Source organism: Manis pentadactyla, chromosome 18 (assembly GCF_030020395.1).
Source record: "Manis pentadactyla isolate mManPen7 chromosome 18, mManPen7.hap1, whole genome shotgun sequence".
In the NCBI taxonomy this organism is placed as follows: Eukaryota; Metazoa; Chordata; class Mammalia; order Pholidota; family Manidae; genus Manis; species Manis pentadactyla.
In genome coordinates, this window is record NC_080036.1 from 23,268,394 (window position 1) to 23,283,832 (window position 15,439).

The 15,439-nt window shown below is 50.3% G+C and overlaps 1 protein-coding gene across 2 annotated transcripts in view; it reads right to left on the minus strand.

Annotated features, from left to right (window-relative positions):
* SLCO3A1 (solute carrier organic anion transporter family member 3A1) overlaps nucleotides 1-15,439 on the minus strand; it is a 264,472-nt gene that overhangs the window by 55,441 nt on the left and 193,592 nt on the right. For both annotated transcript variants that reach the window (XM_036931852.2, XM_036931851.2), the window contains exons 3-4: nucleotides 11,567-11,665; nucleotides 2,876-3,139 (exon numbers count right to left, since the gene is read on the minus strand). In XM_036931852.2, the coding sequence (XP_036787747.2) occupies nucleotides 2,876-3,139; nucleotides 11,567-11,665 (363 nt within the window). The remainder of the gene's footprint in view (nucleotides 1-2,875; nucleotides 3,140-11,566; nucleotides 11,666-15,439) is intronic.

The following is a 15,439-nucleotide window of genomic DNA, read 5'->3' on the forward strand; positions in this document are numbered from 1 at the left end:
GGCCTAAACTCCTATATAACCAGAGCCCTATTTCCTCACCTACAAGCAGGAGTGAGTAGTAAAGCTAACCTCATGTAGCTGCGGTTACGATTAAACCAGCACAGCCAGAGGGAGTTAAAGGAGGTGGTTCGGGCTGCCTGATGAGGGAAGGGCTGGGATGGATTTGAACTCAGGTGAGCAACCCCACAGCTCCCCCAGGAGCGGGGGAGACTGGGTCCCAGGGGGGAGCAGGATGGAGAGGCTGCTCTCGGTATAATGCCTGCTCTTCTCAGTGGCCTTGGCTATTGTACAGCACAACAGGGAACACAGATTGATGACTGAAGAAGAAACACATTTGCAAGCGCAAATGAAGTGTGTGAGAAATTGCAACATATAGATTTTTTGAGCAATGTTAATTCCTCTACGTGCAGAGCTGGTCTGCTTATCTGTACTGTAAGCACGTAGCACACTTCCAGGAGACCACTGGAGCTTTCAAGGCTGTGAGTCAGGCGAGTCTGAAAGTGCCAGGCAGCACCGTGTGGTGCTTCTGCTGGGCAGGTGGCGAAACACTGCTTCACGTGGGAAAAGGAAGGATGTGAACCACAGCGGCGGTCTCTCCACGTGCAAGTGCGTGTTAAAATGTGTTTATCGGCATAATAGTTCACGTCACTATATTCTGGCTCCTGGCGATTCTTCTAGATGCACTACTTTCCTTTTCTAGTGGGACATCCTTTAAGTCCATTAAAGGACCTGCTGCCTCTGGGAATTGCTGATTCCAAAATAAAAATCACGAATTTTCAGAACTGGCAATGATTGCAGCCTAGCAAGTCGCAGACCCAACTACCCAACCGTGTGCTTGTCAGCTCAGCCACAGCACATGCGATGCTCACCTTGTCACTGCTTCCACTTCGCCCATTCCATGCCCCCCACACCCCTGAACCCCACTACAAACAAGCTCCAAAATACAAGCTGCCCTGGTCACCACTGTGTCCCTGGAGCCTAGGAGGGTCTCAGTAAGTGCTGACTGAATTCAACAAATGAATTAATGAGTGACTAACCACAGCCCAAGAATTCTGAAGCCAGGACATCCCTCTAGCCCCCGGTGGGCTCTGCCACTTCCCCGCCTGTCTGCTGTATTTCCATAGCCTCCTGGGCTGCCTGGCCCTGCACTTCTTAGCACATTCGGCAGCCTGTGCTTACTTGCTGGTCTGTCCCTACACTGGATGGGGAGTTCTTGATGGCATGGTTGTTTCTTTTTAATCTTCATATCCACAGAGATGAGAGATCACTGGTGCAGCTCTTGCAGCCAGAGCCCTAGGCAGACGGGGCCATCACCCTGTCATCCTGGGAAGGCTGCCCCACCCAGGTCTGGGGTGTCTCCCGCAAGGCCCACTCCCATGCCAGCCCCATTTGTTGCTGTGGATTGGGTTCCTGGGATACCCTGGCCGGCAGTGCTATGAGGGGAGCAGCAGGCATCACTCTCTGGCAGCCTGGGGGCTCCTGAAGTGAGCATTTTTGGGGTCTCTTTCATTAAACACGTACTCCTGGGGGTCCAAGCCAAGGCAACCTCGGAGGACACAGAGTAGGTGGCCGAGTTCTCATTCACCAATGCATTTTGGAACTTAGATGAATTTCAAGATCTTCCATGGATAATCCCGCATTTCGACTTTGCTAGAAATGACCACGGAACATGGATCAGATGACATGAGGTTATTAAATGAGTCTCTCCCAGGAGTTGGCATGAGTTTGTTTGATTGCACACTGACTAACAGATACTATTAACAGACAATCTTCTGTGGGTAGCGCTTTAATTCCCATGGCCACACTGTCACTTAGGAATGCTGGTACAATTTTACACTTGTGGAAATGAAGCGCAGAGAAGTTAACGGTGGCAGAGCTCATGAGGAGCAGAACGGGATCTGAGCACACGGTTCTATGCACAATTCTCAAGCATCTCCACAGAAAGTGCACCTTATTACACAGAAGAGCTCAGTAAAGAGACTTGAACCAAATTTCTAAATCAAGCACCTCAAGTCTGTGTCTTCCGCTGCTGAAGGCTGCCCCAGCTGGGCCCACATCCTGCAAAGGGGTGACTGCCCACCTTTTTCCCACCCCTGCCTCACTGAGAAGTACCCCTGGCTTGTCCCTGCTCACTTCTAAAATCCAACAGCCCTAGGAATTAAGGAACCCTGGGAGGAGGGCAGGACAGACACCAGCCTGTGAGGCAATAAGAGGCGGTGCCAAATGCGGACACAACCCCGGTGTGGGGTGGGGTGGGGTGGGAGGCTTCTCCTTCTTATTCTGCAGCATTGTTTGTATTTCACCATTTTGCCAGAAAAGATTCTTTTCTCTTTTAAAAATGACTGTGAGAGCTTTGCTGCATTCTACAGTGTGGCTCTGTTATTAAGGCTGAATTAATATTTCTTCCCAGAGGAACACATCTCTCATCTTTAATGGAAGGGATGGAAGGACAGAGTGGGTATAAAGAAATGCACTTTGGAAGCGGCTTTCCAAGAAAGCCTGCATCAGGCCAAGGGGCCAACTTCAAAAGTCCTTTTCTGCTTCTGTGCACTTGTAAGTGACCAGCTAGAGTTCACAAGAGCTCCATGACGCATCTAGCTTTTTCTTTTCCTCTACAGGCATTTGTATTATACAACAGGGAGGTTCTGTCAGCCACCATCCCTTTGCTAAGTGGCGGCTACTTTACTTTCGATTTCTTAAGCAAGTGAGGACATCTGCATGAGATACGTTAAGCACGGGCCTGGAGAAGGCAAACCACGCAAAACCAGTCTGATTCTGCCCCAGTCCCTAGGCACCCAGTCCTGAGCACTGCCCTTCCCACACCCCCTCGACCGCCCCATTGCTCCGGCCACCGCGGAGGAGGAGGCACCTTTACCTCTCAGCTGCTGGAAGCAGGAGGCACTGCTGTCCGGCTCCAGGGGGTGCCTCAGGACCCCGTTGCTGGGCTTGGGTCTCTCGTATTCTCTTTCGGGGAGCATGGCCTGCTCGCTCTCCATGGCGGGGTCTGCGTGCGGGGGCAGAGACTGTGGAAACCCGAACATCAAGAGGGAAGAGAAGAAGAGTAAGGCACCACAGAGCAGGAAGCCGCCCCACCAGGCTCCGATCCAGCGGGGGTCGTCCGGAGTGATGTCCAGGTTACCTGCAAGCAGAAAGACCGTGATTCGTGGGAGGGGACACGGCAGGGTTGGGGTCTATTGTACCAGGGCTCTGGGACCAGCCTAGGGTGGGGAGGACCGCCGGCAGGGCAGCCCATCACTCCACATCAACGCCTCGGTGTCTCCCCAGGCTGAGGGCTGACTGCCATCCCTCCTTCATTTTCTTGTCTACCCTGTGCTTTTATCAGTCTAAACAAAAACAGTGAGAGGTCAGGCCTCCTCTGAATTCAGGCTGCAGCGAGTCTATTTGGCTTGGCGGGGCTGCTGATGTGTGCTAACAAAACACAAGGAGGCAGAAACATTTATTCTTCGAGGGCATATTTTCACTATATACTCACTCATGCCCTCCAGAAAGCAGCTAATCCCGAGAGCCCATTCAACACCCATTCCCTGTCTTAAACCGGGTTCACAGATCTTGTGGGGTGGCAGAGACGGAAGTCAGGTGCCAGGATACGTGGACTGAAATCCTGCCTGCTCCTCACCGTGTGACCGCAGGCCAGGGATTTGAACTCTCCATGCCTCGGCCGACGGGCCTGCATACACTGACGACAATGGGGCAGTAGTCCCCTCCCGGAGCTGCTGGGAAGACCGTAGGAGCCACGCCAGACAGAAAGTGCTCAGAACAGTACCTGGCACGTGCTTGAGCCCTTAGTGAACTCTGCCTAATATTTATGGCCAGGGTCCTGCTTCCCGATGCTAGTGGATAAGGTTCATTCAAACCCTGGTGGCGGCCTGCGATTTGGGGCCAGTCCTCTACTGGGAAGCTTTACAGCCGACTTCCATGCTTAAAGGCAGTATGCACGTGGTGCGGCTGTCATGCACTGTATTTCTTTTACTTGCCGACTGAAGTCATGGAGACATCAACTAGCTAACCCCTTGGATTTTTCTCTCTCTCTCTCTGCAACTGCTTTGCACAGCAGCACCCCCAGATGAGCTGCTTGGAAATCTCTCTCTGACGATAATCCCATGCCCTTGGCCATGGAAGGAAATTCTTGGAGACCTGGGCCACAGCCTTAACAGGGCTGCGGGCCTGGGCCAGATGGATGGACAGGCTTGGGAAGAGAAATGACCACAGATGCCAGATGAGCGCTTCGCCATTTGTGAAGTGCTGTCCCTGAAGACTCTTCAGCTAACACTGATGGAAATACCAGCCATCATTTACTGAGGGCTCGCTTGCTCTGCAGCAGGCCTTCTGTGGAGTGCATCCCTAACTGCTCCAATCAGCCCTACAAAGTAGAGTCCTTTATTATCCCTACTTTATAAAGATGGAGAAATCGAGGCTTAGAAAGGTTAGGTATCTTGCCCGAGTTCAAGGAGTTGACAACTGGAATAGAGGCATTCAGATGCCAAGGGCTATGATCTTTACCCCTCTGTTAAAACCCCTCTTGATGGTCTGGACTGTGTTTGGGGCTCCCTGGAGGGCCCTGGGTGGATGATTAATGCCTGTGCTTTGTGCAATGCACCTAAGAACACCAACTCTTCCAGCAGGTGGCAAGTTGGACTTTGGAACTGGTGGTCCCTGTCCCAGAGACCCTGACATCAACCCAGCAGCAATAACCAGGGCACTACCATGGACCAGATGCTTTTGCACAGCTGCACACTGAAGAGGAGAGAGTGCAAGCTTTGGTAGGCTTGGGGTCAAATCCCAGCTATGCAATTTACTAGCATTTGATACTGGACATGTTACTTATCTTCTCTGATGCTTAATTAGATCATTGGCAAAAGGAAGATGATAACCACCTAGAGTGCTTGCAAGGAAGAGCAGCAATGGGTAAGAATCATTTGACGCATAGTAGGCTTTTCATATATGGCAGCTCTTATATTTACTTTTAGGAATATGTCTATATGAATGGGAATTTTAGGACATAGATTTTTTAGAAAGAGAATAGTACGGAAGACAAGGTGATCTTGAAAGCATCTTGATGCAAACAGGAGAACAGGAAGGAAGACTGCCTGGGGTAGCTGAGCAGGAATGTTTTCACCAGTCACAAAAGACGGGAAAAGGGAGCCACAGTACTTCCCTCCATTGTCTCCTGGCTTCATAAAGGAGAAATTGAAAGAGAGAGAAATCCAGCAGAGAGAGAGAAATCCTGGCAGTTGTTTGGGGGAACACAATTAGTCGCATGTAGAGAGTTGTATTTTAGTGGGAAGTTAGCGACTCTCTTTGTTAACGACATCCCAGGGAAAGGGGCTGCTGTGTGGGAGGCAGATGTTTATGTGAACATGTCAACTCACTCCCCATAGGACGTGCATGTGCATGAAAAGCCACCATTTGTTCACGATTTGTAAGATGGGGACGAGCACGAGATCTGTGTCAGACCAGGGCACGCCTGCCACTGGGGCAAGCAGAGGGAGAAGGGTGTGGAGGACGGGATTTTGCCTGTCTAGGAAAATCACCATTGGCCATTTGGGGAAGTATTAATTTTTTTTTCTCCAATTATCCAGAGCACTGTGGTGGGGAGAGAAATAACAGGCCGAGGAGAAACCAGGCAGCTCTGGAGGGCTGGCTTAGTGAGCAGAGTTTTGGTGTGATTTTGGTGGTTCACGGGAAGACCAGTGATGCTTTAACCCAACTGAGAAACATCTTCCAAGGGACTTCCTTTACTTACCCATCTCCACAATGAATAGTATTTTTATGAGGCATTTTTGGCTGCTTATGGTGGAAATCTCCGTCCACTTGCCTGGCAATCAACGCTGCTCAGCAGACCCTGTTCTAGGATTACCTACGTCCAAGGTAGGTTCTGTGTGTCAGCGGGCAAAGACTGGTGTGGCAGGTGTTACCCGTGTCCGCATTTGGATCTCCTCTTCTGAGAACGGGCAGGACTGCACATCTCTTTCTGTGCAGTCGGGTGTGGCTGTGTGCCACAGAGTTTTGCCATGAACTGTGAGCAGGGAGACGTGTCACTTCTGTGGTGGTACGTGTCAATTGGTACATGACTCGCCACGTTCTTTTCCCCTGCCTGATCATGAGAGCATGTGAAATCCTCCCTATGTGGTACCTGAGAGCCTACAGTGAATTTAATGTCCCTGCTGACCTATGTCAGATACATAGCACAAGCAAGAAAAAACCTTTAGTGTTTTAAGTCGCTGAGATTCTGGGGCTGTTTGTTACCACAGCAGAACCTAGCCCACCCTGACTAGTACAAAAGGCTTGGGAAATAAAAATTCATGCTTTTTAAGAACAGCAGTCCTGGGCAGGTTTGGAATAGCAGAAGTACTGTTTAGGCACAGGTAGAAGGCAAGGTGTGAAAATCTCTTTACATCTCTTTTGATCTGGTTCTAATTAGTATCTTGATCTTAGCAAAATGATCGCAGTTTCAGCCTTTTGGCAAAAGCTGCTGTCAGTAAAATACCCAGAACAAAACTGAAAAGCACCAATCTGTCATTTATGTAGCTGCATGACATTGCCAATGAAACTAGAACCATGGGTGAAGAAAGACGAAAAGAGCAGGATGGGGACCACATCCCAGGCTGTGGGAATAGTCTGAGCGAGGCGTGGCATCCTCGGGGGACTGGCTTGGACAGGCCAAGCTCCCTCCAGCCACCTGTCTACCCCTTGGTCAGTCTGGGCACTGAGAAAAGATGCTGGAATGGGAGCAAAGGGCGAGCAAAGGGAGGTACACACCTGGATGCCACGAGGCTGGCCCAGTTTGGCCCTGCCTTTGCATAGGTGAGAAAGATTTCCATTTTACAAGATCCATTTTTCTAACTCTTCCACATCTTGGTACGTTTCTTGGAATCCAACCTTCAGAATGTTTTTGTAGTTTTGCTGCATAAGTAGAGCAAGTTTTTTGGTAGCTGTTTGCTCCCTTTGCTGAAGGTCATGTCAACATATGAGGCTGAGATTTGCCCCCATTTCTGGGGCCCAGTACCATTGTAAGTTTGAAAGAAAAATCACTAGGAACAGAGTTGAACCAGTTTAATACTATCCAACCCACTAACCCACCCATGAGGATACCTGAGACTGTGAGAACAGAAGATCAAAGCAAATCGGGGACACTGACTTCTTTCTCCTGGGCCGTACTGACGTATAAGTGATACTACGGCTCTCTGGGTAGCTTTCTTCTTTCTTCAGTCCATTTGCTGGTTTGCCTAACCTAGTTTGTGAAACTTTTGCTATGGGACTCAAGAATTCCAAGAGCATCATTAAGTTGCAGACATAATTAGAGCCTGGAGACAGGGAGGGCTGAGGGTGGAAGGCGGGAGCATTCCGAATGCTGGCCGTGGGGCTAATTAGCCCAACATGAAGGAATCTGGTGACAGCAGTCAGCCCGAGAGTGGCAGAGCAGGGTGCTCTCTGCTTCTGACCCTTCTGGTGAAGCCAACAGGTGGACATATTTTATTCCAGTGGCAAATATCATGCAGCCGTGGCGGGGCCAGCTGGCATTAGGATGATCTGATGAAGTTAGGTTATCTCAGTGAGGACTCTGTCCATGGAAGGGAGAGGCCTTCTGGCTAAACTCCTGGACAGGTCATGGGAAGCAAGCTGTCCACAATGGGGACAGACGGGCCTGGGGTTGGACTCCTTCTGGCCGTGGAAACCAGTTAACCTCTTGCGTTCCTTGTTACTTAACTTTATTGCGCACCTATGATACACCAGGTGCTTTGCATGCTAAGCGCTTTGCATGATTAATGGATGTTATCCACACACAGACTTAGGAGAAATGGCCCCAGGATCACCCAATTCATCAGGGGTGTAGTTGAGGTTCAAACAGAGGTCTGATTCCAGTGCCCCAACACAGAGCTCATCATCACTGCTTGAGAATGCCTCATCCACTTAGGGCAATTAATAGTATGACCCACTTTCCAACAGGAATGTTCTAGGTTCCCATGAGGCAATTTACATACAGCTGTAATAAGTGGTCAATTCATGGCTGCTGTTATCAATCCTCCTCTTCTGATAAACACACATATTAAGGCTGGGTAGGTCAAATGCTTTGGGGCATCCTGTGCTACCAGGTCCTTTTTTCTAGGTCCTGTTCTTGACTGGTTTCAGACTTACAAAGATATTCTGAAAAAGTCTGGAGTCGCCATCATTCCTTCCCCTGGCTGTCAGAAGAGGGAGGCATCTATTCTTAAGATACGGGACAAAGGGAGCCCTCAGGAGGCACACACAGAGGGCAGGCAGCAGGGTACAACCCCAGGGTCCGTGCACAGAGAGGGAGCCCTCATGGGGAGCTGCCCCAGGGATCTGTCTGCTCCACAGCTGGCCTGTTCCTACACCCGGCCACCTGCCCTGCAGCCCCAGGTTCACCTCCACACAGATCTCAAAGAGCCTTCCTCAGGTGTCTCCTTCCAACCCTGCTCCCTCGGCTGCTGCCAGGCTGCACAAGGAAGGGACATTCCCCTTACCATGTGCCCCATGACAAGGGCCCCCGTGGACCTGCCCTGCCCACCTCCCACATGTTCCAGACCTTGGCTCTACCCGATCCCCTGCCTGGCTCCGAGCTGGGTTTCAGAACCATGTGGCTATGTGCATGCCCAACCTGTTCATGCTTAGAACACGTTCACCCAGGCTGCACAGCCCTCAAGAGGGACTCTGTCTTAGCTGGTGAGGAAAAGATGGGGGACGGGGATCATCCCTAAAGACTGAGAACCTCTCCTCAAATGACAGTCCAAATCCGCTCCAGACAGAGTGACAACTTTTAGTCACAAGATTAGGAAAAATAAAAATTGCTGGAACTGTAAGAACCCCGTGTCTGGTTCCCCAATACAATAAATTGTGTTCTCCTGCCCTCTGCTGGTAAAGGGCAGCAACAGCCCGCCCAGGGCCTTCGGAGAGAGACGCAGAGGCGCTGACTCAGCGGTGCATCCCTGCATTCTTCAGAGACACTGGGTGGGAAGTCGGCTATTGACTCATTAGTGGGGAGGGCTGCCCTCAGCAAGATGCCCAGACAGGCGGAAGCAGCCCACCCATCTCACGTACGGGGGGCGTCACTGAGCCGGAGCCATGAATGACCTCACTCCATACCGGGCTCCGAAGGGTGGGGAAAGTTGGGTACGGACAGCCTGGGCAAAGAGCTGGCTAGGCCCTCTCAGCCCCCTGTCCACCCTGTGGTCCTTCCAGGCTCCGAGAAAGGATGCTATTTCGTTCCCCAGAGGGAGCCTGCTGGAGGGGAATCTTGACGTGGAAATACCCAAATGCTTGCTGAGGAAACATGGAGGAGACTTGGGTTTTCTAGGGATGCACCCCTTGGATAGGGTACCTCCCTTCCCCTCTCTAAGCCTCAGTCTCCTCATTTGTAAAATAGAAGTTGGAAGAGAATGATCTGAGGTTCTTTCTGGCTCAGAGATTCTGGTAATCCACTGGCTTTGATCAAGGGGCCACTGCTGATGTGCTGGGGGCAAAATGCGCTGCCTGGCCGTGTGGCTTCCCCTCCCAGGCAGCCTCCCCACTGCACCGGGCAGCACCCACTTCCCTCACCTTTGCTCTTCCCGCCTTGTGCTGCCCTCGGCGCAGCGGTGGGAGCTGGCTTTTTGGGCCTTATGAGCAAGATGGGGGCTGCCTCACGCTGCGTCATTGCTCTGACCAGAGGACCCTCCACAGCTCACCAGGAAGAGCGCCCACCGATGGTGGCATTCCGTCACCTCCCACACAGACCCAACACTTTACAAGAATAAATAACTAAGGCCACATTTGATTTTTTTCCCTCCATTTAGAAATCTGTAATGTCATTAGCTATAAGTAAATATATCAGTGGGATTAATGGAGTGAGTCACAAAGTGACTTGATTGGATTCAAAACCACATTATTTCTTTGGGGTGAATTAGTAAATTCAGCACTGTCAAGAGATGATGGATTGAGGACCTGGGGACTGAGAGCCCTTATTGATCCTGAGAATAGATTGTGAAGGGGAAGCAGGAACGGCCCCCACACTCTTGTTTCCGGAGAGAAAGGAAACGTGGCTTCTCTACTCACTGAACTGCCCAGGGGTACAGGGTTTCTTTGGGGCCCGCGGTCGAATATGAGCGCATGGTAGGCAGTGTCTACGGTCTCCAATGAGCCTTACCCCCTGGTATTCATGTCCTCGTGTACGGATCCCCTCTCCTGAGTGTAGACAGGAACAAGTGGCTTGCTTCTAACACACAGAAGGCAGCTGAAGCAGTGAGGTGTCCCGTCTGCGACCAGGCTACATAAAGGGAGTGTGGCTTTTGTCTCAGGTGATCTCTCACCCTCTCTTGCAGTACTGCCTCCAGGGCAGCCGTGGGGAGGTAGTGGAGAGGCCTTCCACAGTCATGGCAATGAGCTCTGAAGGGTCCTCCTCCACCCGAGTTCTGAGGCAGCTGAGACCAGGTCTATGCCTCAATTGCAGCCTCGTGAGATCCCGAGCCGGAACCACCCCACTAAGCTGCTCCTGGATTCCAGACCCACAGAAACAAGCTGTGAGGTGACAGCTGTGCTGTTTTAAGTCACTAAGTTTGGGGTGATTTGTCACACAGCAGTAGACTAATGCACTAATGCACATGGCTTGCTCTGGCCACTGGGATGCGAGTGGAAGCAATAATGGATGCCATTTCTGAGTAGAAGCTTCAGGAGCCAGTGCACCGCCTGCCACAGTCTGGTTTCCTGCCTTGGTGACAGCACAGACTGGGGTCAGATGACAGTTCTGTGAGCCTGGGCCCGGGAGTGGCCACGCTGAGCCAGTTTTTACCCTCCCTACACCACCACCATGCACTGGTGGTATACTGTGAACAAGGAACAAACTTGGGTGGTATAAAACCACCTTGATCTGGGCATTATTAGTTACCGTGCATACCCTAGCCCACCCTGGCTGGAGCACTGTTCAAAGTGTGTTGAGGGGGGCCCAGAGACTCTGAGAAATACACTTGCTCTTCCTGCTAAGAACACAACCAGCGCTGCTTGAAATGAGTTTGTGGTATGCTACGCTTCCTTATAAAGGCCACCACGGCGGTGTGTTACAGACGGGATTTTCAAATATTTTGTCTCATTGCCCCCTTTGTACAAGCGGGCTCTCAGAACACATGTGCCAGCTTTCAGTTTAGAAAGCACCTCAGGTAGATGAATGAAGCATCCAGTGAGGACATGTACATGCCAGACACTTCCACACTCATCTTCCCATTTAATTCTTACGACAGCCCTGCAAGGCAGATGGCATTATTGTTACCCTTAATCTACAGATGAGGAAAACCCAGATTTGAGGAGTAAAGTCAACTATGCGGGTTATCCAGCCTCTGGGTTGGCACTGGTGGGGCACACACTCGAGCCCAGGCACCCTGAACTGACTGACACTCACATTCTTGCCTCCATTCGCAGGCGAGCCTCCAGCTACAGAAGCCGACGCATGAAGGCTGCTGCTTAGCAGGAACGTCAGAACCCAGAGGCTGAGAGCTGCTTTATGACGAAGGGAACACTTGTGGACAGTGGTTAGAAACTGATACACAGTCCTTACTTGTGTCAATGAAGACTGCATCCACATAGATTTTGGTACAGAAAGAGCCCAGGATAAATCCGCAGGCTGGTCCAAATACCAGCATGGTGAACAGAATTCCTGAAACAAGAAGAGGAAACAAAGATTTAGAGAAGTAGAAGCCATTCAATGAGCAAAACAGTCAAAGGTCAAGGAAATTACCTTACATTGATTAGATGGGGGTTCTGATTATACAAACGTTAGAGGAATGAGTCTAAAAATCCTAGAGGGGGAAAGCTAGTATTTCTAATTTTTAGAACTCTACTGAAGCACTGCTGTTCATGAGTTCTATAGTTTCTGGTAGGTTGCTTTGAAAATAAGGGCCCCAAGTGCACTTACTTCTAGAGGACACCAGCCCACATCATACCAAACATATTAAACTATGTTACTATTTTATGTCAAACATAAAAATATTTAATGTTTACCATTAAATATTTTTTCTGCCAAAAACATTTTTGAAAGGATTTTCGTGATCTTGCTATCCCGTTTATTTGGCTCTATGTAATCGGTTTAATTTATGGCTGGCTGAGATTTCTCAGCACCCGTACAAACTCAGGAATTCTTGGGAGGTGAGAAAAGTTGAAGTCACAGATTATTTCTTAATGTAATGAAATGTTTACGGGTATTAAATTTAGCAAATAACAAAGCTGACATAATGGAACACTTCAAGAACATTTAATTAGACATTTTGTTAATTTCCATTTCGCAGGTTTCCCCGTATTTTGGAGTTGCTATGTGTGGTTGTAACAGTTGTTCAGGATTCAAGCTTTTCTGTAGGACTTGAGAAGATGATACTGGGCATGGGCTCTCAAATATTGATGATACAGGACCTGGAATTTTGAACAAACCTTTGGATCATTCTGGGGAAAGTAATGAGACCAAACTAGAGCCTACAGGCTGGATCTATTTAACTTTCAACTAGGTAGACATTCCCAAACACTGAACTAAGGAAAGAAGGGGCCCTTTCCATAAGAAGCTGGCTGTCTATGAGGACAATCAATATGTGGGTCAATCCAAACCAAGGAGATAGCACAGAGGGTGTGCAACAGGTCTACATGGGCACATGAAGGTGGGGAATGAGTTTGACCAGAGGGAATCTGAGCTCAGTAGAGAGTAATTCTAGTCTGTTCATAGTAGGTGTAACTGAATTCTCTCAGCAATGTCATGGAATCACTCAAAGTCACCCATCCAATCAGTATTTATTGAGCACCTACTATGTGCCAAGCAGCATTCTCAGGGATGGTGATTCAGCACTGAACCAAACAGCCAAAAATCCCAGCCTTCCTGGAGCTCATTGACTTGGAGGTGGGGAAACGCAACTTAAGAAACTATAGATAGAAGCTCAACTGGTTTCTAAATACTTGGCAAAGGAAGTCAGTTCTTCCCGATTCACAGACAGGAATCTGGAACCTCAAAGCAAACACTTGAAGATGGCTTGTCAGGAATGTCGCTTGAGGAAGGAAGGAATGATAAGAGATGGTTTATATCATTGGAATGGGGCTGGATTTACCCTCAGTCAAATCCACTCTGATTTACACCAATCTAGAAGTTCAAGTGTCTCAAATACCTGCTCCCTTAGCCAGCTGGAGACCTCCAATCTCACAGCCATTCCTGTTTCTAGGAATCTGGAGCGAAGCAATATCTACCTTACTGGTATTGGCTCTGGTTTAGTATTAGCATTGGCCACAGCTTAGACTAAGATAACAAACAGAGCTGAGAAAGTTGCAGGTATTATTGGAAGAGTCTAGCATATGAGCATCTTTCAGGTACGGGCTAGAATTAGGGGGTTGTCTTAAGGGGTTAGGGAGCAAGCTAGTCCTGGCCCCATTCCTTGGGTGGAGGAGAGAGAAGCAGGAAGTCCCCGGTCTCCTGCTTTGTGCAAACTGTGATACAGAAGGAAGGGCATTTGCCAAGCTCAGCTGCCCACAGGAGCCCCACAGGGTCTAGCATCCATTCTGGCAGCTCCGAGGGGCAGGGGTTTACCATGGAGGCACCACGAACCACAGCGGCCCCTCCATCCTAGCCAAGAGCACCTGTCATTCTATTTCCTCTAGGAGAGGCATGGGTTTCCAAACCACTGGACTGTGGCTTTCCATTTTAACAGAACAGAGCTCCCCCCATGTCAAAGAAACAGGATAGGACCCAATCACCAAAAACTGAAAATGTAAGATGCACATGATCTCTTGTGATGGGCACTTCCCCCCTGCCCCCACTTGGTTGAAATCTCCAGGGGCATCTTCTAAGTGGCCCCACGGGGCCCCTCCTAGCAGCAATGGGTTCTCAGTATTTTCCAAGGGACAGTCCAGTAGTGGGGATGTGGGGGGGCTTCATGCATCAAGAAGCACCCTCTTCACTTCAGAAATACCTTAAGATAGTAACTCAAGTCAAGCAGGCTTGGAGAGCGGGGCCCGAGTTTTCACAGAAAGGTGATACCATGAGAGCCTATGAGGCACGCTGTGTTCTGATGGGGAGGCGCATTGGAATTTGCCTCCCTGCTGTCCTCCCAGTCTGTGATTTTGTTCTTGTTTAGTGAAATCACCTCAAATGTTCTGCCTAGACCGACGAGAAACAGATTATCCAGCACTAAAATCCAAATCCCACTGTTGAAGGGTGAGTGCCTCGGGGTCCAGGAGAGGAGGCTCCCCAGGGGCCCAGAGAGGCCCAGTGCTGCCCGCGCTGTCTGCTGGGTTCCTGGGTGCTGCAGGGAAGGGGGCGGCGGGAGAGAGGAGAGCCGGGGACGCAGCAGGTCAGCCCTTTCTGTTACCTGCCCGGAGCCTGGCCCTCTGTGCACTTATCTCCTGTAATCCTCTCAAGGACCCCAGTGGGGAAGGCTACCATGCCCCCACCACAGGGAAGACACAGCATCTCAGATTTGATGCCCCCTCCCAACAAAGAGGGAAAGCAGCACAGCCACGATCTGGGGCCGGGTTTCTCCCACCCCGTAAGGGAAAAGCCGTCCTGGAAGCACTCCACCACTTCCCAGCTCTGGGAGCTTTGGGCAAGGTATAGTTACCCTCTTCAAGCCTCAGTTTTCTCATCTGTAAAATGGGGATGACATCAGACCTATTTCTCGGGGGTGTGGGGAGGATTTAACGACCTCATATCTGTAAGTAACAGCATCTGACACACAGAAAGAGCCATGGAAGTGTTCATGAGATGGACAGTATGCTAGACCTGTGCCCTCTACACAGTGAAGGTCGGCACGAGGGGGATCCAAGCCCTCTTGTCTCCAAAGCAGTGTGTACCCTCCATGCGTCCTTTCCTAAGGCTGCCATTGGAGAAAGCAATGCAGGCCAGGCCCTGGAGAAGGTTCCTCGGGGAAGCCTCACTGGGCCCAGATGGCCTGGCCATCCAGAGTCTACCCGGCTGCCCTGCCTGCCCGCTCACCAAGCACGTTCTGATGCTAACCTGACCTCCTGGGGATGCGAAGACTGAGCAGAGGTCAAGAGGAGTGGGAAGACCTGCGTGGTGACCTAACTCTGGCATCCTGGTCTGCGCACAGGCCTTCTGTAGATCAGGTCAGTGTGAATCTGCAGTTCCCAAGCTGTGTGCTGAGGCACCTCAGGGTGCCACAGTGAACTCACAGGGGCATCCCAAAACACGTGAAGTGTTTGAGGGAAACCCACTGACACCTGACATCCATTCGATGCTGTTCGTGGAAACCGCTCACTATGTCAGGTGATGGGCTCAGCATCGGATCGAGCTACATTCACATTCCATTTAATTACAACTGAGTTTTCAGTAGCAGCTGTGATATAAAGCAAACTGTGTTAATCTAAATGGAACAGGAATGGGGTTGTCTAATCGAGTCTGACTCCAAGGTTTGAGAAACGGTGCAGTCCACAGCAGGGACAC